Here is a 26,814-nt window from a genome sequence, read left to right on the forward strand (position 1 = left end):
TATTATCTTTCAATCACACACAATCTAGCTGTGCTTTCTACAAAGAGATATGGCCACAGCATCCATTTATAACATAGCTGAGCTTTTATAAACCTAGTGCAGTATAAAAATCCATCCTTGACACTATATAAAACCCATGCATGATCTAGCTAAGCACTCCGTAGAGGCAAAGCAGTTTAGCACCCATTTCCGATCTAATTGAGCTATATAGACATATAATACAATATTATGTCAACTTTCTAGACCTAGCAAGGGCTCTAGATCTAAGCGAGCCCTGAGCTGAAATGCAGATAAAAGAAACCATTAATGCATTAAAAATTATTTTTAAAACCAATTACACCCTGAGCACTATTCAGATGTAAATCAGCATATAATACCTATTTCCAATTCAGTGGAGCCCCAGACACCTGACTTGGCCGATCACTGCATAGAGCTAGAACACTACACAGCACCTGTTCCTGATAGGTTTATATCTACCAGCCCTGATGTAGCTGGGCTCTATATAGAGGTAAAGCCATTTACAACACATATAGCTGATCTAACTGATATCTGCCAAGAGATGGTATTGTTTTATGTACCCATTCTTGATGTAGTTATTATCATTCCTGACAATATGCCTGGCTCATCCCTGCCCTGCCTGACCTTTGTACAGCGCTATTGCAATAAAAAGCACCCATCCACAACCTTTATGTGTACGTTACCATTTCTGGCGTATCTATGCCATTTAGAAAGCTGATACAATACAAAGCACCAATTCCTGACATTATATAAAGTCCCAGCAATAGTCTGAGCTCTATAATTTAAAATATCACTAATTTTTGGCACCAAATCTGTATCCATCTGGCCTCTGTATTAAGATACCATAGTATCAGGTTTTCTGATCTCTGTATAGAATAAGAACACTAACTTGTAGCTGCCGAAAGTGGGTATATATATCTAGCACTATTCCTGATCCAACTACGCAGTGTATAGAAGCACAGCCATTTATACCACCCATCCCTGATATTGCTGAGCTGTGCATTGAGATAACATAGCATAAATAACAAATTCCTGAGCTCTGAAAGCTTTATATACAGCTACTGTATTATAAAACACCAATTCCAGACAGTAAAAGCTCCCAATTTCTTATCAGTGGTAGCTAAGATCTAGAGAGTGAGCAGCACCATTCCTGCATTAGGAAAGCTCTCTTTTAGGTGCTATGCCATTATAATGCTCACTGTATTGATCTAGCCATGCTTTCTTTTCAAGATTCTGTTATGATACCATATGAGCTCTATAGAGCGTTAAAGCATGATCTGGCTGAAGGCCACACCGAGGAAACCCAATACACTGCAAGGCATAAGAGCTCAGTTTGCAGCACCTAGGCCAGCTGCCCCTCAAGCCCCATGAAAGTTATGGCTCTGCTACATGAAACTTGTTCTGATTTTTGCAAGTACGCACTAAACAACAGGCTAAATCAAATGGGCTCAACCTGTCTGCATAATAATGTTAAAACACAAAAAACTGAATAAATCGCCCTGTACAATATTTATATTAACAAAGTATGCATTTATGTCTACAATAACCGTACAGTGTTGATTATACAATAAGTAGATATTCATAATAAATAACATTTTGTAATTTCCAGATACACTCACTATTTGCTATGAATGATAAACATTATTATTTAGAAACTATAAAGTAAGCACATCTCCAGCTATAATACAAGTAGTTAAAATTCCATAGGAAACTTTACATCTTCGCTGGTGCAATACAAGCGGCAAATTTCAGCCAAAGATTACAAATAATAATAATAATAATAATAATAATAATAATATTCTTACCTCTTCCAGGGTTATTTGTGTGATCAACTGATGTACTTCAGTCTGATTTATCAGTCAAATTAATGAATTGTTCAACAATAGTCTTATGCACAAATCTTAACACAATACATGCACATTTATGTATGCATGTATATATATATATATATATATATATACACATAATTATATATACATATAGATATATTTATATATTTTTACATATAAAATATTATTCAATATAGCAAAAGTAAAATATTAGAAATGATATATAAGGTACATTCATTTAAAGAAAACTATCTAAAAATGCTATAAATGCAATTTATGTAAGTAAAATATTTTGCTATAGTATAAAAATGTATTTATCAGTCAGAGATTAGAATGCAAATTATGATCTAAAAATAAATCCTGAGGTGACTGTTTTTCATTGGCACCTGACATCTGTTAGTGGATTCATTAGGGTGGAGGGCAGTTTCATACCTAATTTTAGAGATACTGAAAAATGTGACTAGCAACATGTGGTTAGTTTTGAAACTCCTTCCACAGCTGGAGTTTTCGCTTCTGCTTTTCTTAATAAAGAAAGTGACTAGTACAGTTAAAAATCTACTCAAAATTAAATGAAAAAATGTAAATTTCAGAAACTCTAAAAATGTGTACATTAATATTGTATTGCTTAAAATTTTGATCTATTGTATATTTGTAATTTTAATTAATATAGTACATTCTTTACCACTAGTATATTTATATAGGATATTATCATTATAAAGCATCACTTTATAAGGGAGGAGAAAGTTAAATATATTGCTAATTATTAAGTAAAGCATTATCATTTTTGCCTTAAATTTACTTTTATATTTCATTCATATTAAACCAATGAAAATCAAAATTCTCAAGTAAAATTATATCTTTAAAGTGACAAATACATTTTCAGAAATTGTACCAATTTTACACTCATTGTATTCCTGAGCAATATGAACAAGCAATTTTAAAATTATAAATATTATTATAAAACAGAAGCTCCCAACCAAATTGCATTTGGCAAGATATAAGTTACAGATAGATATTAAAGAGATTTTGACTACATTTACAATTGATTACTTTGTTGTAAAGCAACTATATCTACTTAAAGTCATATTTGTAAATCATAAGGCACTAAAAACATAGGAATGAAAACAAAGGAAATATTGGTCAATTAAACTGTGTATTAAAAACACATATCAGTAAATGCATAAGGATAATATCAACAACTGCCAACATTCTCTTAAATAATGCAAAATAGAGAGATCACGTTGTTAACTACATTAACAAATTGTAGAAACAAAAAATATAACAGAAAAAAATGAAATAATGGAACATACCTGAAGTGACAGTCACCAGGGTCCCTGGTCCCCAGTACTCGAAAGCATAGTAATCACAATGATACTTTAAACCTCCTACTATGTACAAAACTACAAATAAACACTGCCAGCTAAGTTCCAGTAATGTATTTTAGAGAACTCTTTCAATATTTTACTCTTTAATAGAGCATAATTGCTAATCAAGAAATGTTAAAATGATATCTCACTAATATTTAAAACAAGAAATTATGAAATTATAACAATAAAACAAATAAAATAAAAAATTGAGTCAGCTGGCACGGGTCTCTTAATTGTATAATACATGATAAATGTATTTTTTTCTTAAATATATATGACTCTATTATATGGACAAATATTTCAGCTTTGTTAATGTTGGTAGAGTGTATGGCACAATACAATTGGATGTGCACTCTGAAATGTGCAATCTGGTTTAGAAATTACTGAAATCTAATCTTACAATGAAAATAATTACTTGATCTTAATTAGATCTTACCTGACGTTATTGTGACTAGGATCCCTTGTCCCCACTAAGCAAAACCAAACAGTTCAAAAAACTTTGAACTGCACATTTAACTGCAATCTTACAGTACAACAATGACCTCATAATACAAATGTATATTTTGAATCCTCTTTAAATTATTTAGATTTCAATTAATTGCTTATTACCAACATAGCATTTTTTAGAGATAAAAATATATTTACCAAAACACCAGTATAATAATTGTGGTTTTCTTTGTGTAATTATTTAATTTCAAAAATTTAAATAACAAAATTCAAATAAATAGAAGTTTCCAAATACATCGTTATTAAAAAATGAATATAAAATTGTCAGTTAACCTAGTTTTACCTGTTGTGACAGTGACCATTGTTCCTTTTCCCCAGTAGTCGAGATACCAGTAACACTGTGATGCCCCTTTTCTGATCATCACCGCAAAAATACACTAAATATATTTAACTTTTTATAACATAGGCAAGATCTATTCAATTTTTTGGCAGAGATCCAACAAATTAAAAAAATATAGAAATATATACCTGCAGTTAGTTCTGATAATTATTCTACCCCCAAAAAAAGAAAGTTGATGCCTTTTTCTGCCTTATTATGTTAAAGGTTTCTTTGGAAGAAAGAAGGAAGATAATAGATAAATGTGTTTCATGGAGGAAAATATGTAAAAGGACATTTATACCTATGTTAAATTTAGAATTAAAAAGAAAAACAAGATTTTGTTACCTGTTGTGACAGTGACAAGGGTCCCAGCTCCCCAGTAGTCAAAGTAATCACAGTAAGCGAGTTTGCTTGTGTACATATACAAATACATTTTCAGGAATTGTACCCATTTTACACCCTTGTGTTCCAGAGCAATATGAACAAGCACTTTTAAAATTATAAATATTGTTATAGGGAAAAAATATAAAAGGTCATCCACAAGCAAGTTAATAATTAAAAAAAAAAGATTTGCTTACCTGTTGTGACAGTGACAAGTGTCCCATCTCCCCAGTAAGTCATCACAGCAAGTGAGATTGCTAGTTTATATTGTCAAATTCTATTTTAAGCATTCTACCCACTTGGCACCCTACTGTCCCCAGAGCAATATGAACAAGAAATTTCACAATGATAAATATTTTTGATGTAGTAATATGTAGACTTGGGTGCCGGCCAACTCTTCGTGTTCGTCTTCGGGGGAATCTTCGTATTCCATGAATATTCGCCCGTTCCTGTGTTTGGTTCAGGCGAATATTCGTGTGCATTCTTCTTGTTCCATGTTTTTTTGCCGTTTTTTTGTAGAAGGGATTAATATGCCATATGGGGTTAATGCCAGATTAGGCCCCTGCAGGAGACCAATAGAATCGCTTGCACAGCCCTTTAACTCCTGACGGAGAATTTGGCCTGTCTCCCCTCTACAACAGTTAAAGGTCTTTAACTCCTGACGGCGAACCTACGGATTTCTGCTCCTGTTATCTACACAGCATCACAGGGGTTAACGGGAGCGGAAATCCGTAGGTTCGCCATCAGGAGTTAAAGGGCCATAACTACGACTCTATTGGTTACTGCCAGGGCCCCTGCAGGCGACCAATAGAGTCGGCCGCATGGCCCTTTAACTCCTGACACGGAACTTGGCCTGGGGAGACCATTGGTTTCCCCGCTCGAAGAGTTAAAGGTCTGTACGAGCGACTCTATTGGTCGCTGGCAGGGAGCTCCTCTGCCATTGGTTGGTGGCAGACGAGCCCCCTGCCGGCGACGAATAGAGTCGCTCGTACAGACTTTTAAAATCCTGGTGCCGCAACTTGGCTCCAAGAGTTAAAGGTCCGTATGAATGACCAATACATACGCTTGTATGGCTTGGATGGACCTTTAACACTTGGAGCAGGCCCAGGCCAAGTTGCGCCGTCATGGTTAATTCATAACATCTGATCTACCCCTGAACCCTCATCTCCTGCTGTAACACCCCTGTTTTTCACCTGGTATGTCTTTATTCTGCCTTCGTCCATACCCTGCTGCTATCAAGGGGTTAAATTTGGTGCCCTCTAGTCTAGCCTAATTGCAATTGTAAGCCAAGGTGTGAAAGATCTGCCTCCTGTTTGCAATCACCTTATCTGACCACTTGTGAGGCAGCCCTATAAATTTCTAGACCCCACTTGGAAACAAGCTTGCTTGGAAATGTATCTGCTGTGGCCTCCTCATAAGTGGATAGTTAAGAGTTACACTGGAGTTAAACAGGAGGGAAACCACAAACGACATACCAAGTACCTCATCAGAAAGCAGTTAACCCACATAAGCGCTTGCTTGCTCCACCTCCTTCCCTACTATGAACCCATACATGTTTCTATGTCCTCTTCCCGCAAATCACACAATCACTGCAGCCTCTACAAACCCTCTACAGTCCACATAACTACATCCCATTTATCACCCCACCCTAGCTCATATGCCTTTCTGTTTTCTTCATACCCCAACACCACTTGTGAGTGAAGGCATCCAATGCCCACAATTCACATTTGTTATCTGTCTGTATCCTACTCCTTCTGTGCTCAGGTGACATTGACCGTAACCCTGGCCCCACCATCCCCACCTTCTTCCATCCCAGCACCTGCTGAACTAACACAAATTACAGCAATCCCTCCAATCTTAAACCAGTCCACTGTAACCCCGGCACCCCTTTCTCCTGTGCCCTCTGGAATGCACGCTCTGTTTGCAATAAACTAACTTCTGTCCGTGATCTTTTCATCTCTAACCACCTTAGCCTTCTTGCACTCACTGAAACATGGTTGACACCCTCGTACACTACCTCTCCTGCTGCTCCCACTTACGGTGGCCTTCACTTCAGTCACACTCCCAGACCTGGAGACAAACAGACAGGTGGTGTTGATATTCTCCTCTCTCCTCGCTGCACCTTTCAATGTCTACCACCAATTCCCTCTCTGTCTTTCTCATCTTTCAAAGTACACTCTGTCCGCCTTTTCTCCCCGATTGCTCTTCGCGCTGCAGTGATCTACCGGTCTCCTGGCCCCACCTCACATTTCTTTGATCACTTTGCTGCTTGGCTTTCCCACTTTCTTTCCTCCACCATCCCTACACTAATCCTAGGGGACTTCAATATACCTATTGATGACCCATCCTCATCTGCTGCTTCCAAACTACTTTCACTCTCCTCCTCCCTCGGACTCTCACAATGGACTAACTCCCCAACGCACCGTGGCAGTCATCAAATCGATCTAGTATTCTCCTTTGTTCCACATCTCAGTTCTCCAACTCTCCCATCTGTCTGTCTGATCACAGCCTGCTTACATTTCATCTCGACATACCACACACCCTTCCTACCCAAGAAACCACCACAAACCTACCGTAACATCAGCAACCTCAACACTCCACAGCTTTCATATACACTCCTGTCCTGACACAGCTACAGCTCAGTATAACCATACACTAGCCTCAGCCCTAGATATGGTTGCCCCTGTAACTGTACACAATCCCCCAGACCGTCCACCACAGCCATGGAATTCCAAACAGACAAGCCTCCTTCAAAGGTGTTCACCTACCGCTGAGCGTTTGTGGAGGAAGTCTCGTTTACCTGAAGACTTCATTCACTACAAATTCATGCTCCGCTCCTATACATCCGCCCTCCATCTCTCTAAACAAAAATATTTCATTTAATTAATCACCTCTCTTTCCCATAACCCTAAACGTCTATTCTCCACATTTAACACCCTTCTCAGACCCACAGCACCTCCCTTGCCCTCCAACTTCTCTGCCCAAGAGCTTGCCACCAACTGACATCATCAGGGATAACATCCTCCCCCCATAGTGTCAATCATATGGTACCTCAACCTCCCTCCTCACCTGCTTCAGCCCAGTTACACCACTCAAAGTTTCCAAGGTCCTGTTGTCTTTCCACCTCACCACGTGTCCCCTTGACCCTGCACTTTCACATCTCTTACCAGCCCTCTGTAGTGTCCTTACCCCAACCCACATCTTTAATCTCTCCTTGTCCTCTGGTGTATTCCCATACTCATTCAAACATGCCATAACCTCCCCCATCCTAAAGAAACCTTCCCTTGATCCCACATCTCCATCAAGCTACCGTCCAGTTTCACTTCTCCCGCTAGCTTCCAAACTGCCGGAACGATTAACCTACAATCAACTAACAAACTTTCTTTCGTCAAACTCTCTACTTGACCCTCTACAATCTGGTTTCCGTCCATAGCATTCAACAGAGACTGCACTGAGTAAGATTACTAATAACCTCCTCACATCTAAAGCGAAAGGCCAATTCTCACTGGTTGTTCTCCTGGACCTCTCAGCAGCCTTTGACACAGTCGACCACCCCCTTCTCCTACAAAGCCTCCATGCGCAAGGCATCCGTGACATGGCTCTTTCATGGCTTAAATCCTACCTTTCTAACTGTACTTTTAGTGTCTCATTTACTGGAACTTGCTCCTCTCCCCTACCGCTATCTACTGGTGTTCCTCAAGGCTCAGTTCTTGGGCCTCTGCTATTCTCCATCTACATTTCTTCCCTCGGAAAAATTATTTCTTCTTTTGGTTTATAGTACCATCTATATGCAGATGCCACCCTACTCTATATTTCTGCTCCTGACCTTTCCCCCTCTCTTCTAACTAACTTCACTGACTGTCTATCAGGAACTGCATCATAGATGGCATCCCGTCACCTAAAGCTCAACATCTCTAAGACCGGACTCATGGTAATCCCACCATCTGCTTTGTCCACTTTTCCTGACATCTCTATTACTGTTGATAACTCCACTATCCAACCAACAGACCAGGTTCGCTGCCTTGGTGTCACCCTTGACTCTGCTCTCTCCTTCATCCCTCACATCCAGTCCCTCACCAAATCCTGCCGCCTCCACCTGAAAAACATCTCCCGAATCCGCCCTTTCCTCACGCAAGACACCACCAAGTTACTAATCCACCTACCCGCCCTCTTTGCTCCTCTCATGGCCTGCGGATTTCTTCTACTGTTGTTACCTCTTCCCACTCCCGTATTCAGGATTTCACCTGCGCCGCTCCCTTCCTGTGGAATTCCCTTCCCCGTCCCATCAGACTTTCTGCCTCGTACGCGACTTTCAAAACCTCTCTGAAAACCCACTTGTTCAGGGAAGCGTACAACATTCATTTACAGTGCTCCCAACCATCATCCTAATCAAAGCCATCTGAACAAACAGCTTCAACACATCATCGCAACCAGATCAACTCATCCCCATCCAAGCAGTCCTCTCCTATTGTCTCACTCCCCTCAACCACCGACTAGATTGTAAGCTCGCACGAGCAGGGCCCTCTTCTCCTTTGCACTAGTTTGTTATTGTATGTGTTATTGTATGTGTTTATAAATTGTTCTAATGAATGTAACAGCGCTGAGGAATTGGCCGGTGCTTTATAAATAAATATAATGTAATGTAATATGCTTGTCTAGTCCCTGGAGCCTAATCTCTTACTAAGACTTGTGAAGTTGTGCGCAAAACGCCTGCGAAGCACCATCGTCCCCTGATACCAGTAGAGCCATCATTTGTAGTTGGCCCTGAGGGAGAAGGGGATGTCATTCTCTCTCTCTCTGGGTTCACCAGGAGAGTTGGGAATGTAAGAAGGAGTTGAGGAATATCTACCAACATCTCCAAAAGTGTGGGAAACCACGACTGAGGACCTGTGAGGTAGCAGGACGCAAGGGATCATGCAAAAGGGGGGAAATGCATAGTTTCGAGGAGGTGACCACGGGTGTAAAAATGCATCAGTCGCTTCTGGATCTGGTCTCCAAGTGAAAAGCTGAAGTCCTCGAGAAATCTTGAATGTCAGTTTGCATTTGAATTCGGGGATATATTCTGCCTGTACCAAAATGTTGTGAGCTGAGCAGAAATGCCAAAACTCTGAAGCAGGACTGAGCAACCGACTACACAAACTCCGCAGGAGTCCTAGGCAATTGATATGCAAGTTCTTCTCCAGACAAATAGATTATAATCCTGACTCCCCTTTTCTAGGGATGATTTATCGCTGATTTAAGCACCTTGGTGAAAGGGAGACACATGAAGCACCATGTCACCCTGCCCCAACTGAACTGTAGAAACGTTTGATGGTCTGCAGGTATCTTGACAGGCACACCGTAGCAGCAGACCAAGGGTTAAGAGGTAAAACGTAGTCGAAGTCGAAAACCATAGAGGCAATCCGGAGGGTACGGGGACGGGTAGCAAGGGTCTAGGAGCAGAAGGGGTCAGGAACAGGCAGAAAAGAGTTAACAGGTAAATTCAGGGGAAGCAGGCAACTAAACTGCAAAATTGCTTTTAGAGACTCCAAACAACAGCTGAGCACCTTGGAAAAGGTGTCAGTCGTTTAAGTAGTGGCAGAAGCCCCCTAATTACCTGGCTTTTGCGTTGAGCAGCGGGTACATGAGTAAGTATCGTTCGTGACACTTCCTCCTGTATTTACTGGGAAAGAAGGGGTAAATAGATTTTTGCTTACCATAGGGTCTTCTAGGCTGATAGGAACGTCTGGCGCCTCTGAAGGTAGGGATCCGACCTCTTGTAAAGATGCTCTTAAAAAAAGAACAGATACCCCAAGCAGAGTTCGTACGGACCTTTAACTCCTGGATGAGGGCAGGCGGAGTTTTACCCTATACTAAAACCTAATAAGGATGAGACCAGCGTCAATTAAGGGAATTAAGGGACCTTTGGAGCATCTGATACATGTAGTCAAAAAATGAGATAGATTTTCTGGGCATACAAATCCCGTCGGATAAAAATAATACTATTATATAGGGAGACAATAGCCAACCGGGGAAGATGGATGAACCTCCCGATCTCTTGGATTGGAAGAGTTAAAACAATAAAGGCTTCCCATAGCTCAGAATCCTTATCAGTTAGGCCATGTATCACCACAGGGGTCCTGGGAAGATGACACTTCTAGCAAGAACCTATACAGAGGGCATGCACAAACAAAATGATTTAAATCAGCATCAGATTAACCCATTGAATACTAACAGAAAGAAACTAACCACCACTGCTGGATTACCCTTCATGCATTCACTATATTCACTATATACTATATATATACTGAGTTAATCATGACAGGGCTCACTTTCCTTAGCTTGGAAAAAGTGAACCCTTGTAAGTACATCTCTTGGGACTGATGGGAAAGATTCTTCAGTTTAGGTAATCAATGGGTTCGATCTAAAGTAATCTCCAGGTCCTCCAATTCAGGTACTAAAACTCTGAAGTGGAAAGTGCAAAGTGGACCAATATAAATTTCCATTGCACCCATATTGGAAAAAATACTGACTACTGCACTCACCGTGCACTCACATACATTTCCACAGTACCCATAGTGAAAAAATGACTTACCATTGCACCCACTTTGCACCCATATAAATTTCCATTACTTTACTGGGCTTATGTCTCACTTGAGACACAGTAGAGGCCCATAGAACTATATATTCCCTAAAAGCACAACCCTTGCAGATTTCAAAGACACCCTTACCTTTCTAGGTGGCCCACGGCCACAACTCTTAACAGGAACACAGAAGTTTGTGGGTTTTGTTATACCTTTTCACATGCCTGCATATTTTGGGATAGATGGTTTACACTGGGTTACCTGAGATAAAATAAAAAATATTTTTACATTTCTCCTGAGCACATCCATATCACGTATGTGTGGTATAGGAGTGTTATGCGGTCACAAGACTCCCCCAAATCACGAGTGCAAAGAGGTTTTAACTTTTTTTAACAGCTGAACCAGATACACCTCATGATTATTGGGTAAAACTACTCCTAAACAACAAAATAACCCCATAAATAATATATTCCCTAAAGGCACAAAGCCCTAGGACTTCAAAGTCCCCCCATCCTATCTATGTGGGTCAACACGACCACAGATCTAACAGGAACACTTGAGATTGAGGTGTTTTCTTCTACCTTTTCAAATTTCAGGATTAATATCAGGATTTCCTTTCTCTTGCACACATGGCAGGGATTTTTTGATGACGGTCCTTCCCTTGGTTTTGGGGCATTTTTAAATAGTTTTTGGGATAATTTTTCAAATGTGTTTTAGTGTCTCAGAACCAATAAGATGCAACTACCTAACAGCTTAGTGAAAATATATGGGGGTTAGGTTTGGGGCTAGTGGATAACATAATGTGTAACACCAGGGTCCTGTTAGATATTTGTAGGTACGTTAGCTGTTAGGGTTAGGTCACAGTACTGTATAGTTTTAATGAAAGGGATGATGACCAGATTAGGTCATTGGCTATTGATCGTAAGACTGATCAATGATTAGTGACCAATGATCAGTGGTCACATAGCATTTTATTAGTTTTAATATATATATAATAAAACCAAATGTAAAAATGTATCGCTATCAGGTGACTTGTAAGTCACAAGTTTACACCACAGGCATCGCTCAGTGAGACCTACAATGTCACGGACAGGTGATGCGGTAATACATATGTATTATTTTTTTTATTAATAATTTGTGTGTGTGTTTATATGATCTCTCACTCTTTCTAGGACAGCTGTCATAATGATCATAATGATTGGCCAGGAATGATTTGATCATCATCAACCCACTTTTAATTACAGCAGATCCAATGAATACTAAAGAATTTTTGTCATAGACTGTGTTACTGTGGTAGTTATAGTCACAGTAATAGAGTCAAATACAAAAACACTAAAACAGGCTCCTTCCATCAAACACTACAAACTTCCTGTGATGTATTTGTGGTCGTAACTTCATTCCCTGGAGATCTTCATTACAGAGTAACTACTCCTTCTGCTGCCTATTAATTTGGGTTTGTAACTGAAAAGCATTGTGTTTTTTATGGTACGGCCGCTATATAGAAAAACAAGAAAAGAAAAATTATGTGTTTGTGGCACCTAACTCCAAGGACATCTAAATGATCACTGGTCATTGATGACTGAAGAAATAAACCTACACATCAAAAAAGAAAGGTAGAGGGCTGCTTGTGTGTATATGGGGAATTAGAAATAGGCAAATGCTAATCAAGATATGTATGAAAGAAGCAGTCTGCATGATAAAACCTTTGTAAGTATGTACTCTATATTATAATCTGTGATGAAAACCCAATAAGGTGTATTTTCACTCATTATGAGGAAGTATTAAATATCAACAGATGTTGTGTATATGGCGTTCCTCTGTTTATTGTAATGACCTTTATCACAGTGCCACCCCAGTACACAGTGATTGGAACCCATACTTAAACTTAAATTACTTTACACATTTTTTTAGACATGGTTTTATGATTCTAACTTTTTTATGGCAGTGGCTAGAAATACATACATCTGTGGGCATACAAAACACAGAGAAATAAAATTTAAAACTAAAGGTTTCTGAATTGATTCTTCACCTGCTGTGGCTGCTGCCATTGATCAAATGCATATTATGGAATTTATCAGGTGCTAATCTCAACTTCGATGGTGGTCCAATTTAGCAGGTGGGGAGATAGCAGATTTTCCATCCCAACAAATTTGCCCATTGAAGTAAGCATGTTGGAGAGGCAGACTTAGATGTGGGATTGCTGGAAAAAAACTGTTCTACCTAACGGCCGGGAGAGCAGCTCATCCAATGTACAGGGGATCCAGAAGGAAGGGAAGCTCAGGCTGGTTGTGGTGGTAGGGGATTCTACAGGGTAATCTGTGTCTCTGATCACAGCAACCAAATGGTTTGCTGTCTCCTGGTGGCCCGTGTTTAGCATGCTGCAGACAGAGTGGATTATTGGAAGGGGCTGGTGAGGACAAAGCTGTCTTGGTGCACGTCACCACCAATGGCAGCAGGAGATTAGGCAATTTAATGCATGGCTAAAGTCTAGGTGTAAGAAGGTGGGCTGATTTTGCTTTAGGGTACAAGTCTTAATGGATTGCACCTAAATGCAAGATTTTAACCTATAAATGGGAGTGGGTGGAATAATAAATACCATGCTAGACAGTATAGAAAGGGAATTGTTTTAGTTAGTAACCAGGTGGGTGGATCTGGAGGCTTGGTTTGTACAGATAATAGGGAAAAGCATATATACCCCCCCCCCCAATAAAGGACAGAAAGTGCTTGCAGCATGTGTGTTAATTGACAAGCCAAAGGTCATGTCTACAAATGCTCACATTTTATGGAATAAGATCCATGAACTTGTAACAGTAGTGGCAACTAAGAATCTTGATGTAGTGGCTGTTACTGAGACAGGGTATAATGAGAAAAATGACTGTAGAATAGCAATACCGGGTTACTCTTCATATAGAAAAGACAGGAAGGGCAAGAAAGGGAGAGGGGTGGCCCTAACAGATAACATAAAATATAACCAACACAAGTTGGTGAGGAGAACATAGGGTAAGTTTGGGATACATTACAATTTGGTAAATATACAGTAATGTGTAGGTGTAATTTATAGACCCCCTAGTCAAGTAGAAGAGCTAGATAATCTACTAATTGAGGAAATATCTAAATGACATGTGTGATTTTAAGCTTCCTAAGGTGAACTGGAAAACCAAAGTAGGTGGTTGTGCCCGGAGTGAAGATCTTCAAAACTCCCTACTGGAATTATCTTTAAAACAAGTAGTTGATGAGCCAATTTATAAGGAGGCTGTCGCGTTCTGCCCAGGCTGCGGAGCTGCATATCTGTCTTGCTTTAGTTTCCCTGTTTTGCTTCGATGCATTCCTGGATTTCCTTTTGCTTTGTTCTGATCTTCCATTCCTTGCTTCTGCTTCAGCTCTTTGCTTCAGCTCTGTTTCCTTTATAAGGTGTGCCCCACCTATGTGTTCGGTTTGTCTCAGTCTTCAGTCTAAAGGTATGTCTCAGTGCTATGTGTTTGGTTTACATGTTTGGTTTACATGTTTGGTTTACATGTTTGGTTTACATGTTTGGTTTACATGTTTGGTTTACATGTTTGGTTTGTTTCGTACCACTGTCAGCAGGGATTAGCGTTAGGACCCACCGTCATTGGAGTACTTTGGCGTAGTGGTGGGCTAAGCATACTATGGCCATATCATGTGACGGAATCTCCAATTGTTATCAATCAGTCTTAGGCTAGTTTCTGTATTCATGTTTGTGTCTCTCTTATGTACCTTTGCCCTTCTCCCTTGTATCATCTGAGAATTCTGGTTCTCTCTTCTCCCCTTATTCTAGTCAATATGGCCTATCCTTGCTTAAAGGAGAAGCGTCCGAGGATTCCGGCTCCTCACTCCTTCCCCCTGTGTTCCTTGCCTTCTTCCCTGTCCTTTGTTGTGCCCTGTATCATGTATATCTTGTCTAGTAATGTTTATTCCTTGTCTGGTTCACTGTAGTGCCCTGTATCATGTATATCTTGTCTAGTAATGTTTATTCCTTGTCTGGTTCACTGTAGTGCCCTGTAACATGTATGTCTTGTCTGGTTATGTTTCGTGCCTGGTCTGCCTGTCCCTTGCTTGTTATGTTTCTGCTATACCCTTTGCTTAGCTTCCATACTCCCAGCCTGCAGCATCCTGCACGTGATTCAAGTGATATGCTTCATGCCTGCTCCAGGGTGCCTGCAGGATATAACTTCACTTCATTCTGGACTTCATCCGCTGCCATATCAGGGCGCTGGTGTTTGGCTGCACAACCCTAGGTGCTCAACACCTGGGTGAGTGTGGTCACCCTGCAACCAGGCCCTGTCCAACTCCACTACTGCACTGTGACTCCTGCATACAAACATCGGCCGCGCTGGGTCCTTTCAGTCATCTGCTTGGACCCAGTCTGTGACAGAGGCCATATTAGATTAAGTGTTCACAAATGGAGATTTGTTACCGGATATTACTGTAGGTGAAAATGTGGGATCTAGTGATGATCAGTCGGTGTGGTTTAATATACGAAAAGTGGCACCACACAAAACCAAAAGTTTTAAATGTTAGAAATGCTGAATTTTCGAAAATGAGAATGTGTATATGTAGTGGATTAAAAACAAAAGAAGGAAGGTATGTAGAGGAAGATAAAGGTCTAGCTGACTGCCTCAATGAATATTTCTGTTCAGTTTTTATGAAAAGGAAAAGGGACCTCAGAAAAAAGTCATTTGATACATTTGAGTTTATTGAGGTTCTACCTCAGTCGTCTAAGGTAAAGACAAATAAGTCGATGGGGCCTGATGGGATACACCCCAAATTATTAACAGAGCTTGGTGGTGTACTAGCAAAACTGCTAACAGATTTATTTAACGAATCATTATTAACGGGAGTAGACCCAGAATATTGGAAATAAGTGAATGTTGTGCTCGTTTACGAGAAATCCAGTAGGGAGGAGTCGGGCCACTACAAGATTTATTATCTTTCTATAATATCATCTATTATTCTTCATTGATAAATATATATTGGAGACAAAACCAGGCATTCTACTGGGCTTGCGCACAGTGTGACTCTTTCAGTTGTTTAAAATGTAAAACTGTTCCTGAGTACTAGTTTAAGACAGTTGCCCATTTATGCTACTAGCCAAACCTGTAATTTCTGTAAAAGTGAATTTTTTATCATCTTTCTATCATATCATCTATTATGTTTCATTGATACATAAATATTGGTGACAAAACACTGCATTTTACTGGGTTTGCACACAGTGTGGCTGTCTTCAGTTGTTTAAAATTTAAACCCTGTTCATAAGTAGTTTAAGGCATTCACACAAGTACCAGCCACTCCTGTAATTTGTGGCCAAGTTATTTTTTTCATTATCTTTCTATCAAATAATCTATTATTCTTTATTGATAAATAAATATTGGAGACAAAAAGCAGGCATTCTACTAGGCTTTTGCATACACATATTGTAATCGTCTGTACACTAGTAGCAGGCAAACCTGTAATTTGTGGACAAGTTAATTGTCAGAGCAAATGGTGTGGTGAGCAAAGAGTGTGACTGATTCCCAGAGACAGATAGGGCACAGACATCCACTGCACCAGCTTACCCTAGAGCAATTTGTGGCTTTCCATTCAAGGGGCATGACAAAGCTGCAGTCAAGTAAGGTGACAAAACTGCTCATCGCTGTTGGAGATGCTTCCTCCTCCATGATTGAGAGGGAGCCCTTCTGGCTGCAGCTAGAGGCCCTTGCTCCCCACTACCGCCACCCCTATCACACCCCCTTCCAAATATTTGGAGGGCAAGGACAGAACCACTGTAGCCAGTTTAGGCAGAGGAACATTGGAATGAAAGGAGCAGAGGAACTAGTTCAGAGTTATGGACTCCATGCAGAGGTTATGAATAAGCAGCATACATCAGCTCACATCAGCCCCCACATGCATCAGTGAGCCTTGGCCACCTATGACCCTATTATCGCTTTTACTTCCTTGGATCCACAATGATTGGAGGAACAGGGAGAGGCTCTCCGAGTGGTGTGTGGAGGCTCTGCCATTATGCAGAAGTGCTCCAGAAGGCCGGGTCAATAGAGGTGATTGGCAGTTAGAAAATGTGGTCTCCCTAGATTTTAGTTGATCATTTATGTAACCCCCAGTGAAAGGTGCTTAAATACAGTGTTTTCTCTGACTCTCCCCAACTTACAGAAGGCAGAGGTAAAGACTTAAGAAATAATTGTTTTCTGGTAACTGTGCATGTGATTCACTGTAGGAGACATCTCATATGCGGACACTGGCATAACTACAGGGGTAGCAGCTGTCGTAGGGGGCTCAGGTGGATATGTATATGTGTTTTTAGATATGTACAGTATATATGTATATGAGCATGGATGTGTAATTGTGTGTGTGAACATGGATGGGTAATTGTGTGTGTGTGTGTGCGTGGATGTGTGGATGTGTATTTGTGTGTGTGCGCATGTATATGTAGATGTTTGTGTGCAAGGATGTATTAGGTTTTTGTGTGCGAGCATGTATTTGTCACATAAAAAAATCTCAATCAAAAAGCACCAGTGCATACTTTTTCCAGACTTGTATTGAACTGCCTTTCATATATATATACCGTATTTGCTCGATTATAAGACAAGGTTTTTTTCAGAGCAAATGCTCTGAAAAATACCCCTCGTCTTCTAATCGGGGTCGTCTTCTAATCAGACCTCAAATAGAGGTCTGATTAGGAGACTAAGATCCAGATCCCCCGCACCGCTGCAGGGGACCTGGATCCTCCTGTCTCACCCCCCCTCCCATCATACACACACTTACCGGTGCTTCCTGCTGTGTTGCCGGGGCAGCGGGTTGACGTTGACAACGTCCGCTGCAGCCGGAAGGAGGTGTGGCTAGCAGCGGGGGTTGTCTGCGTCCGTCGCGTAGACCTTCCACGACTGTCAGAGATCAGAGCTCCCCGCACCGGTGCGGGGAACTCTGATCTCTGACAGAGAGAGAGAGAGAGAGAGAGAGATTGGCAGAGTGGCATATTGGGGTATAAGGCATTTCTGGAGACAGAGTGCTCTATACAATGCCTTTTAACTCCCTTAATGCCACTCTGCCTCCTGAAATGCCTTATACCTCCCTATATGCCACTCTGCCCCATAATATGCATTTTAGAGTGGCACATAGGGGGTCAAAAGGCATACCATGGGGCACAGTGGCATATAGAGGGTTAAAAGGCATATCATGGGCCACAGTGCCATATTGGAGTGGCAAGTCTGGGGGCAGATGTGCGTAACTGGGGGACAGGTTGGAAAATACAAGAAATAAAAACAAAAAAAATATTTTTCTCAATCACAGCTTTTATTAAAAAAAATAGTTTACATGAATTAACATTTACTGGTAAAACTTTTTTCCTTTGGGGTCGTCTTATATTCAGGCTTTTTCTTCTTTTTCCTAAGTTAATATTCAGATTTTGGGGGGTCGTCTTATAATCAGGGTCGTCTTATAATCGGGCAAATACGGTATTTGCTAAACAGCTTGACATTGTTCAAAGTGCCTTGTTTACAGTACATTTTGCTTATTTATATGTGACTGCCTCAGTCTGTGTATGTGTGTGAGAGAGACTGCCTGAGTCTCTGTGTGTAAGACTGCCTAGGTCTAATAATAATAATAATAATAACAACTTTTAGAACGACACCTGTGATTTTGCTTTTCCGAAATATAAACCTTTTGGGGGCAGTTTTTCAATTTATATTTCAACACAGAGAGTTAGCGTGTTAGTGTGTGTTTGTGTGAGTACTTTAAATGAGAGATGTTTTTTATCCTTAAAGGTTCTAAATGTTCGAAAAGTCACCTTAAGTGCCAGCATGATATATTTTTTTAATTTACAAAGACTAAAGAGGATAATATTTATACAGAAAAGTTGTGTACGCTCTTTATTCATTGTAGTTTTGGTTCTAGTCTTTCCTTTCTCTTGCACACTGTGCTCTGTTGTACAGTAATATACTGATGTGTCTTCTGATTTCATTTCAATAACTTGCAAATATACCTCATTTTTCACAGTGTCCCTTGACAGGGACAGTCTATTGCGTAATGATGGATTGTATGCTGAGCCTTCTGCATAATTCAGGTGAGCCAGGAACACCAGATTGCCCCCCACTAGCTGCTTCACAAAGTCCACAGCATGTATCTTACTGCCATCAGTGATTGAGGCACCACTGACCTTACAGGTCAGTTTGAGTGTCTCTGAAGGTCTCAATATGTCAGGAGCCAAGAGTGACACTGTAACTTGTGAATAAACATCTGCAAAAAGAGAGGAAAACATACCTTAAAACACAATTACACACCACATATATTCACAGAGCACTACTTGGTTGAACTTACATGGAAGAGACAGGATTACACATAACTGAATGTACAAAGTACTCATGGTATTAATATAAAAATGCATTGTCAAGAATGAAGTTCCTCTTCTGCCTAACTTCTAGCAGGTCAATGTAATTAAGTATCCAAAAGCGGAAGGTAATGCTTTCTATTTGCATATATTATTTGAATATATATACATATAAATAAACTGATGAAAGAATTGCTGCCAGACCCTTGCTGATCCCAACATTATAACCAAAACCACTATTTAAAAATATATATACGGTATATACAGTACGCCCTGAAAAAAGCTATAGAGCCTACAGTCTGCCTAAAACTAAACTGACACTATAGAAATATATTTATACTTCCGGCATGAACATGTAGATATAACTTTGAGTAAAGCAAAGTTGTTAGATACCCAGTAATGGGAAAGATCTGATGTGATATAGGGGTTAATTGAGACTTGTACTAAAAATGTATGTCTTTTTTTTCCAGTTATTATGGTTTTATGGTTTCATTTCAGTATTGTGCTATGTTTAATATAAGATGTTATAATTTACATAGGTATGTGTCACATTTCTTCTGTGAGATGTAGTTTTGGTCTTACTTACCTTTAACTGATTTAAAGAAAAAAGCACCATTTGTACACCCTTGGCCCACACTGTTCTTAACCCCTTAAGGACAATGGGCGGTCCCTAAACCCATTGAAAACAATGCATTTTGAGCCCGTACATGTACGGGCTTTGTCATTAAGGGGTTAACTTAGGATCATTAATGTTTAATAAATTAATTTTAACATCATAGCTATTACTCAGTTGTCATAATTAAAACTTCACCCAATTCTTGCCTATCCTGCCATGAAACACAAGACTGTAAAAACACTGGCTGTGATAACTGGCCAACAGGGCATGAGTCCAATAGTTTGAACTGTTGGTAACCATGTATTCATTTCTACAACAGTTGATTAACATGTTATATATTTATAATTTATTTATGTAGTGGCAACAATTTAAACAGTGATTTAAGGGTCAAACTGGAAATAAAACCTAGACTTGTGCATTTGTATTCGTGTGAACATGAAAACAAACACGAAGGGTGCGTTTTCGTTGTTCAGTCTGAATACCGAACATACGAACATGGCGGTAGCAAAACGTAGACGAAGACGAAGACACACAATATGAAGAATCTTCGTCTCCTAATCTACCTGGTCCCTTCCCCATCCTACACAGCATTGCAGGAGTTAACGTAAGTGGAAATCCGTGGGTTCGCCGTCCAGGAGTTAAAAGTCCATACGAACGACCAATAAAGTCGCTTGTACGGACCTTTAACTGTTGGAGCAGGGAGACCAGTGGTCTCTTCCAGCCAAGTTGCGGCACCAGGATTTTAAAAGTCTATATTTGTAGGAGGTGCCATCTCCTTCAAGGCATTTTGTTAGCGATTACCGCGCCCCCCTCAATTCACTCTTTCTGCTCCACTCAGTCGCTGTTCTCTATAGTCTCTTTCCTATCCCTCTTCATTCTCCCTTTCCGAGAGAGAGGCCCCTATCCTACCTACTAAGAGGTGTTTTTGGGGTCTAGGCACATTTCAGACCCACTGGACATTCACTCTTGTTTCCTTACACACACACACATATATTTAATACACTGCCAATATACACATATACACTGCCCCTTCACGTGCCTGCCCATACACACACATATATACACTGCTCAAATACACTGCCCATATACACACATATACAGTGCCATACAATACACATATACACATGCCTGCCCATACATACACATATACACTGCCCATACATGCACACATACACAGCCTGTATATATGACTGCCCATAAACACATGCCTACGCACTTACACTTGCCCATATACACAAATATACTGGCTCACACTTGCTCTTACAGCACCCCTTTCTACCTATCTCCTACTCCTCTTTTTCCCATCTTTTTCTCGCCTCCCTCTCTTCTTCTTCCATACTGTTGTGGGAGAACGCATGGCCTATCACTTCTGAAGTGACAGACCTTACTCTCCCTCACAGTTGGGTTGGTTAGAGGGAGATTTGTTTCTGCTATTGAGTCCAGTCTCATCACCTGCTACCCAGACCAGTCCTCGTGGAGTCTGAATGCAGTTCACCCCTCGCCTCTGCATGTCCCTGTGGCCCCTACCAGGAAATTTCTCGGTATCCCAGTAGGCCAGTCCGGCCCTGCTTCTGGAGGCGCTTAGCTACAGAGCCTTACAAGTACATGAGGAAGCTCATACCTCTATTAGTTAAACAGGATGGTTGGAAGGAATGTAAAACTATAAAGATACTTGATCAGGTCCTTGGTAAGTTAGGAAGTCTAAAGTGGGACACTTACCTACTACCCTTTCCCAAGCTGCACATCCAAATGTCAGGTTTGTTGCGTGGTGCTGAGGCAGCGGAACCGGAAGTAACGTATCTTGCAACCGCCATGTTTTTGGTGCCTTATATGGGCGTTGCCATTTTAGTGGTTGATTTTTGTATGACGTCCTGGACATTTATGTGCCACCAAATGTGATTATTAAAACTGCTAACTAACCCTACATTACCCAATCATTGACCTTGTTAGTTGTATTCATTGTATTGTTGATTTTGCTGTAATTTTGACTTGTAATATTTGCCTGTCCTGACCTCTGCTAACTTTTGGACTCTGTTGCTGCTTGTGCCCTTTGTACCTCACCTCTGACCTGGTTTGACTTTGGCTCATGACTTAATACTGCTTCTGGGTTTGTCCTGGCTCCTGACGTGTATTCCGTTATATCCTGATTATCTTCCCATGTGATCAGTCCCTTTACCTTCTTTCACACTAATGGTTTTGGTGAGGTGTTCTGGGTAGGTGTAGTCAAGTCCTGGCAGCCGTAGCGTACTCTGGGGCTCACCCATAAAGGAAAAGGGGATGTCATCAGTGTAAAGCCCCATCTGGGCACTGACCTGACACTGCATAGAGGGTCCAGCAGGATTTGACATAACACATGATTTGGTCCCATAGGGTTGAAATTAGGGGTTTAAACAATCAAATTTGGAGCCAAACGAGTGTCCAGAATGTCACACAAAATCTTACTAAAAAATTCTACTGCCCATAGTGTTCATGGGCCGCACTCATTTTTCACTGAGAGAAAATATGGCCTTTTAGCTTTAAAATGCATATTAATACAGGGTTAATTTGGCGATAATGAAAAAAGCAGTGGCTAAACAGTTTTTTGAGTAACCTTTATATGTCATTCTATCAATACTAAATTATTTAAACAGTAAAACAAAGTCAGTCCACAAACCATTTAAAACAAGTTTAGCGATTGTGTGTTTTTTTGATCATCATTTCCTGAAAGTTTTGAAAATCCTGAGATTTCTCTGGCAGATAAGTAGCTGCTTTCATATGTATGTCAATCCACCTCTGCGTGTTTTGGTCAAAATGTACTGTGGACTCTCCGATTGTTTTTCACATGTGTTTACCATCTCGCATTGTGATATTTCTTTTAACCATGTAAATCTCAATAAAAATTTTATGTAAAAAGCCAAATAAAACTGCACAAGGCTGGAGCACATTGTGTGTACAAACTGGATTTAAACTGGCTCACGCAAACTGGAGGCAGGGCCAGATTAAGAGCATCATGGGCCTGGTGCTGAGGATTTTGGTGGCCATTTTATGTAAATAAATAAAATAGACATGATCTTAACTCCTCTGCATCGATGTGTACTGGATAAAGATGACATCAGTGCGCTGCAGATAATACATGATAGAATCTTATGTGATGGGACAAAAGCCATCATACACGGGATGCCTGAAGCCACAATTTAGTGCCACTAATCCTTTTAATAAAATATGCAGATTGAAACAGAGTAAATAACACAAAACCTTTACTTTTCCTCTCACTAATTCCTGGGCCAAAAAAGTCTTGTCCTGAAGTGACTACAAATTAAGTAGGGCGTTTTATCTCTGGATAAATAGTTCAATTTATTCCTACAGTAAGTAAAGTGCCAGGAAACAGATGACCAAATACACATCAGCACAAGTTCTGCGACACCGACACCCAGACACACACACACACACACACACCAAGACAGTAGGGATGCACCGATATATCGGTAGCCGAAACATATCGGCCAAAAGTAAAGTTCCACCGATAATAATCATCCGCAGGGGCCCTGCCACTTCCCTCTGTGTTGCTCAGCAGTGTCTCTTGCTCCATCGAGGGGACACAGGAACCCAGCTGAGTCACGTGAATGCGCGTCACCTTACGTGACTCCGCTCCGTTCCTATTCCCCTGGGCAGGTCAAGAGAAGTTCAAACAGACTGCGAACAACGCCCCTGTGTAAGTCTGCGAGCGGCACCGGAAGATCTGCAGTTCAGGTAAGGGTGGAGGAGGGTGTATGAATGAGTATACGTGAGTGAGGGAATGAATGTTTGTAATGAATGAATATGCATGTGATAGCATGGATGTGTAAGTAGGGGGGCAGGGCACAGGGAGGCTGTAGGTTATGTGCATGTATTGGCTGCTTGTGCATGATAGGAGTCTCATTGCTATATTAAATATATGTGATTACTAACAGCAATCACACTCCTATCATGCACAGCCATACCCAGATTCCAGCATGTACTAGCTGACTTGGCATGATAGGAGTGTGATTGCTGTATTGCTATATGTAATTGTTACCTTACCTGCGGTCCCGGCGGTTCCGGCGTTGCCACGAGCAGGGGAGCCGAGACGCAGCCCGCGAGTTCAGCCCCCTGCTCGCGGGAAGACGCGATGTGGTCCGTCTAGCCGTTAGACGCGCGCCCCCGTGTGGTGATCTGTAGTTAGACGGGGCGCGCGTCTCTATCTCATGAATATTCATGCCGCGTCTTAAAGGGGTATTTATCTTTTTTCCTCCTCCCCCTAATTTAGGGGGTAGGAGGATCCTGAGCAAGAGGACTATTTAAACCCTCAGTCTGCATGTACCCCTTGCCTGTGATAGTGCCTTTATTGCCTTCACTAGCGTTCCTGAACCTTATTTGCCTTTTCGTTGCCTGACCTTTGCTTGAACCTGACCATCCGTTGTTTGCTGCCTGACCTGACCTCTGCTCGTGACCCCGACTATCCATAGTTTGCTGCCTGTCCTGATCTCTGCTCGTGACCCCGGCTATCCGTTGTTTGCTGCCCGACCTGACCTCTGCTCGTGACCCCGACTATCCGATTGCCAGCTCCTAGTACTATCTGGTTGTTCCTGCTCTGCTCGTCATCACCGTTTGGGGGCGCCTTTCCTGGTACTGCAGCGTGGATCCACAGCCTGAACCACCGTTAGTGACAGTATCACAGGCCTTTAATATGGATCCCGCAGACTTGGCAAGGATGTCCAACCGACAAGACAGACAGGATCAAGTTCTATCTGCTCACGCTTCTCAACTCCAATCCTTGGAACGGAAGTTAGACGATGTCGCAGACCTACTAAGATCTATGGCCACGAACATGTCTCCGTCCATCTCGCAAGGGGCATCATCTGATTCGGCCCCTTCTGTTCCGGGGCCAAGTACAGCTGTTCCAGCACCCAAGATGCCATTACCTGACAAATTTTCTGGTGATCCTCAAGAGTGTCGTGGGTTCCTCAATCAGTGCGCCTTACATTTCCGGGCACATCCTCATACTTTCTCCTCTCATTGCAACAGAGTGACTTTTATTATAAACTTATTAAAAGGAGAAGCATTGGCGTGGGTATCACCTCTACTAGAACAGAGCTCACCCATTTTGGAAGACGCAGACGCCTTTATCGCATCCTTTCGTGCTGTGTTTGATGCTCCTGGGAGACGTGAAGCCGCTGAATCCATTCTTATGGAACTGCAACAGGGCAGGAGAACTGTGGCCCAGTACGCCGTTGAATTTCGTACTTTGGCGTATGAGACAGACTGGAATGTCAGCTCCCTGAAAGCCGCCTTTCGCAGGGGTTTGAACGAATCAATCAAGGATGCACTCACCTATCGTGAAATTCCCCATGATCTGGAGAATCTGATCACATTATGTCTTCGGTTGGAGGCCAGAGGTCAGGAGAGAAAATTTGAACGCGACCGAGAACGCGATCGTAGGCCACGTCCAGTTAGGCCTTGGATCAGACATCCTACTCCTGCACCTACTGAACCAGCACTCTGGCCTGAAGAAACCAGTTCTACAGGGGTACCTGCAGCTGAAGCTCAATTTCAAGTTCTACGTGACCATTGGGCACTTATTTCGGAACAGTTAAAGCAGACTAAGGTTTTGCAGAAGAAAACCGCTGATAAGTCTAGATCCAAAGGGCCGGTGCTCAATCCAGGAGACTATGTGTGGCTTTCCACGAAATATCTTCACCTCCAGCAAGCCGCCCGAACCTTAGGACCTAAATATATTGGTCCATATAAAATTAAAACAAAAATTAATGAAGTTACTTATTCTCTGGTTCTACCTAAAACACTGCGCATTAATAATGCGTTTCATATTTCTTTATTAAAACCAGTAATTAGAAATCAATTCTCCCCCACGGTTCGTGCTCCTGATCCGGTAATAGTCCAAGGTGAAGAAGAATATGAAGTACAAACCATCTTGGACTCTAGAAAGAAACAGGGGAGACTGCAATACTTTATTAGATGGAAGGGATACGGTCCTGAAGAGAGCTCCTGGGTCCCGTCCTCTGATGTCCATGCTCCAGCCAAGATTCGTGCCTTTCACAGGAAATTTCCCCAGAAACCGGCTCCTAATCGCCAGGATGGCGCTTGTAGACAGGGGGGTACTGTTACCTTACCTGCGGTCCCGGCGGTTCCGGCGTTGCCACGAGCAGGGGAGCCGAGACGCAGCCCGCGCGTTCAGCCCCCTGCTCGCGGGAAGACGCGATGTGGTCCGTCTAGCCGTTAGACGCGCGCCCCCGTGTGGTGATCTGTAGTTAGACGGGGCGCGCGTCTCTGCAGCATGAGAGCCGTTCGCGCATGCGCGAACGGCTATCTCATGAATATTCATGCCGCGTCTTAAAGGGGTATTTATCTTTTTTCCTCCTCCCCCTAATTTAGGGGGTAGGAGGATCCTGAGCAAGAGGACTATTTAAACCCTCAGTCTGCATGTACCCCTTGCCTGTGATAGTGCCTTTATTGCCTTCACTAGCGTTCCTGAACCTTATTTGCCTTTTCGTTGCCTGACCTTTGCTTGAACCTGACCATCCGTTGTTTGCTGCCTGACCTGACCTCTGCTCGTGACCCCGACTATCCATAGTTTGCTGCCTGTCCTGATCTCTGCTCGTGACCCCGGCTATCCGTTGTTTGCTGCCCGACCTGACCTCTGCTCGTGACCCCGACTATCCGATTGCCAGCTCCTAGTACTATCTGGTTGTTCCTGCTCTGCTCGTCATCACCGTTTGGGGGCGCCTTTCCTGGTACTGCAGCGTGGATCCACAGCCTGAACCACCGTTAGTGACAGTAATCATATATATTTAATAAAGCAATTACACTCCTATCATGCACAAGCAGCCACAATAGCATTGGTAATACCGTATTTGCTCGATT

The 26,814-nt window shown here is 41.7% G+C and overlaps 1 protein-coding gene across 1 annotated transcript in view; it reads right to left on the reverse strand.

Annotated features, from left to right (window-relative positions):
• LOC128504467 (uncharacterized) overlaps positions 1 to 26,814 on the reverse strand; it is a 145,850-nt gene that overhangs the window by 26,509 nt on the left and 92,527 nt on the right. The window contains exon 3 of the mRNA XM_053474558.1: positions 3,158 to 3,206. Within this exon, the coding sequence (XP_053330533.1) occupies positions 3,158 to 3,206 (49 nt within the window). The remainder of the gene's footprint in view (positions 1 to 3,157; positions 3,207 to 26,814) is intronic.

This window comes from Spea bombifrons, chromosome 1, assembly GCF_027358695.1.
Source record: "Spea bombifrons isolate aSpeBom1 chromosome 1, aSpeBom1.2.pri, whole genome shotgun sequence".
NCBI classification, from domain to species: Eukaryota; Metazoa; Chordata; class Amphibia; order Anura; family Pelobatidae; genus Spea; species Spea bombifrons.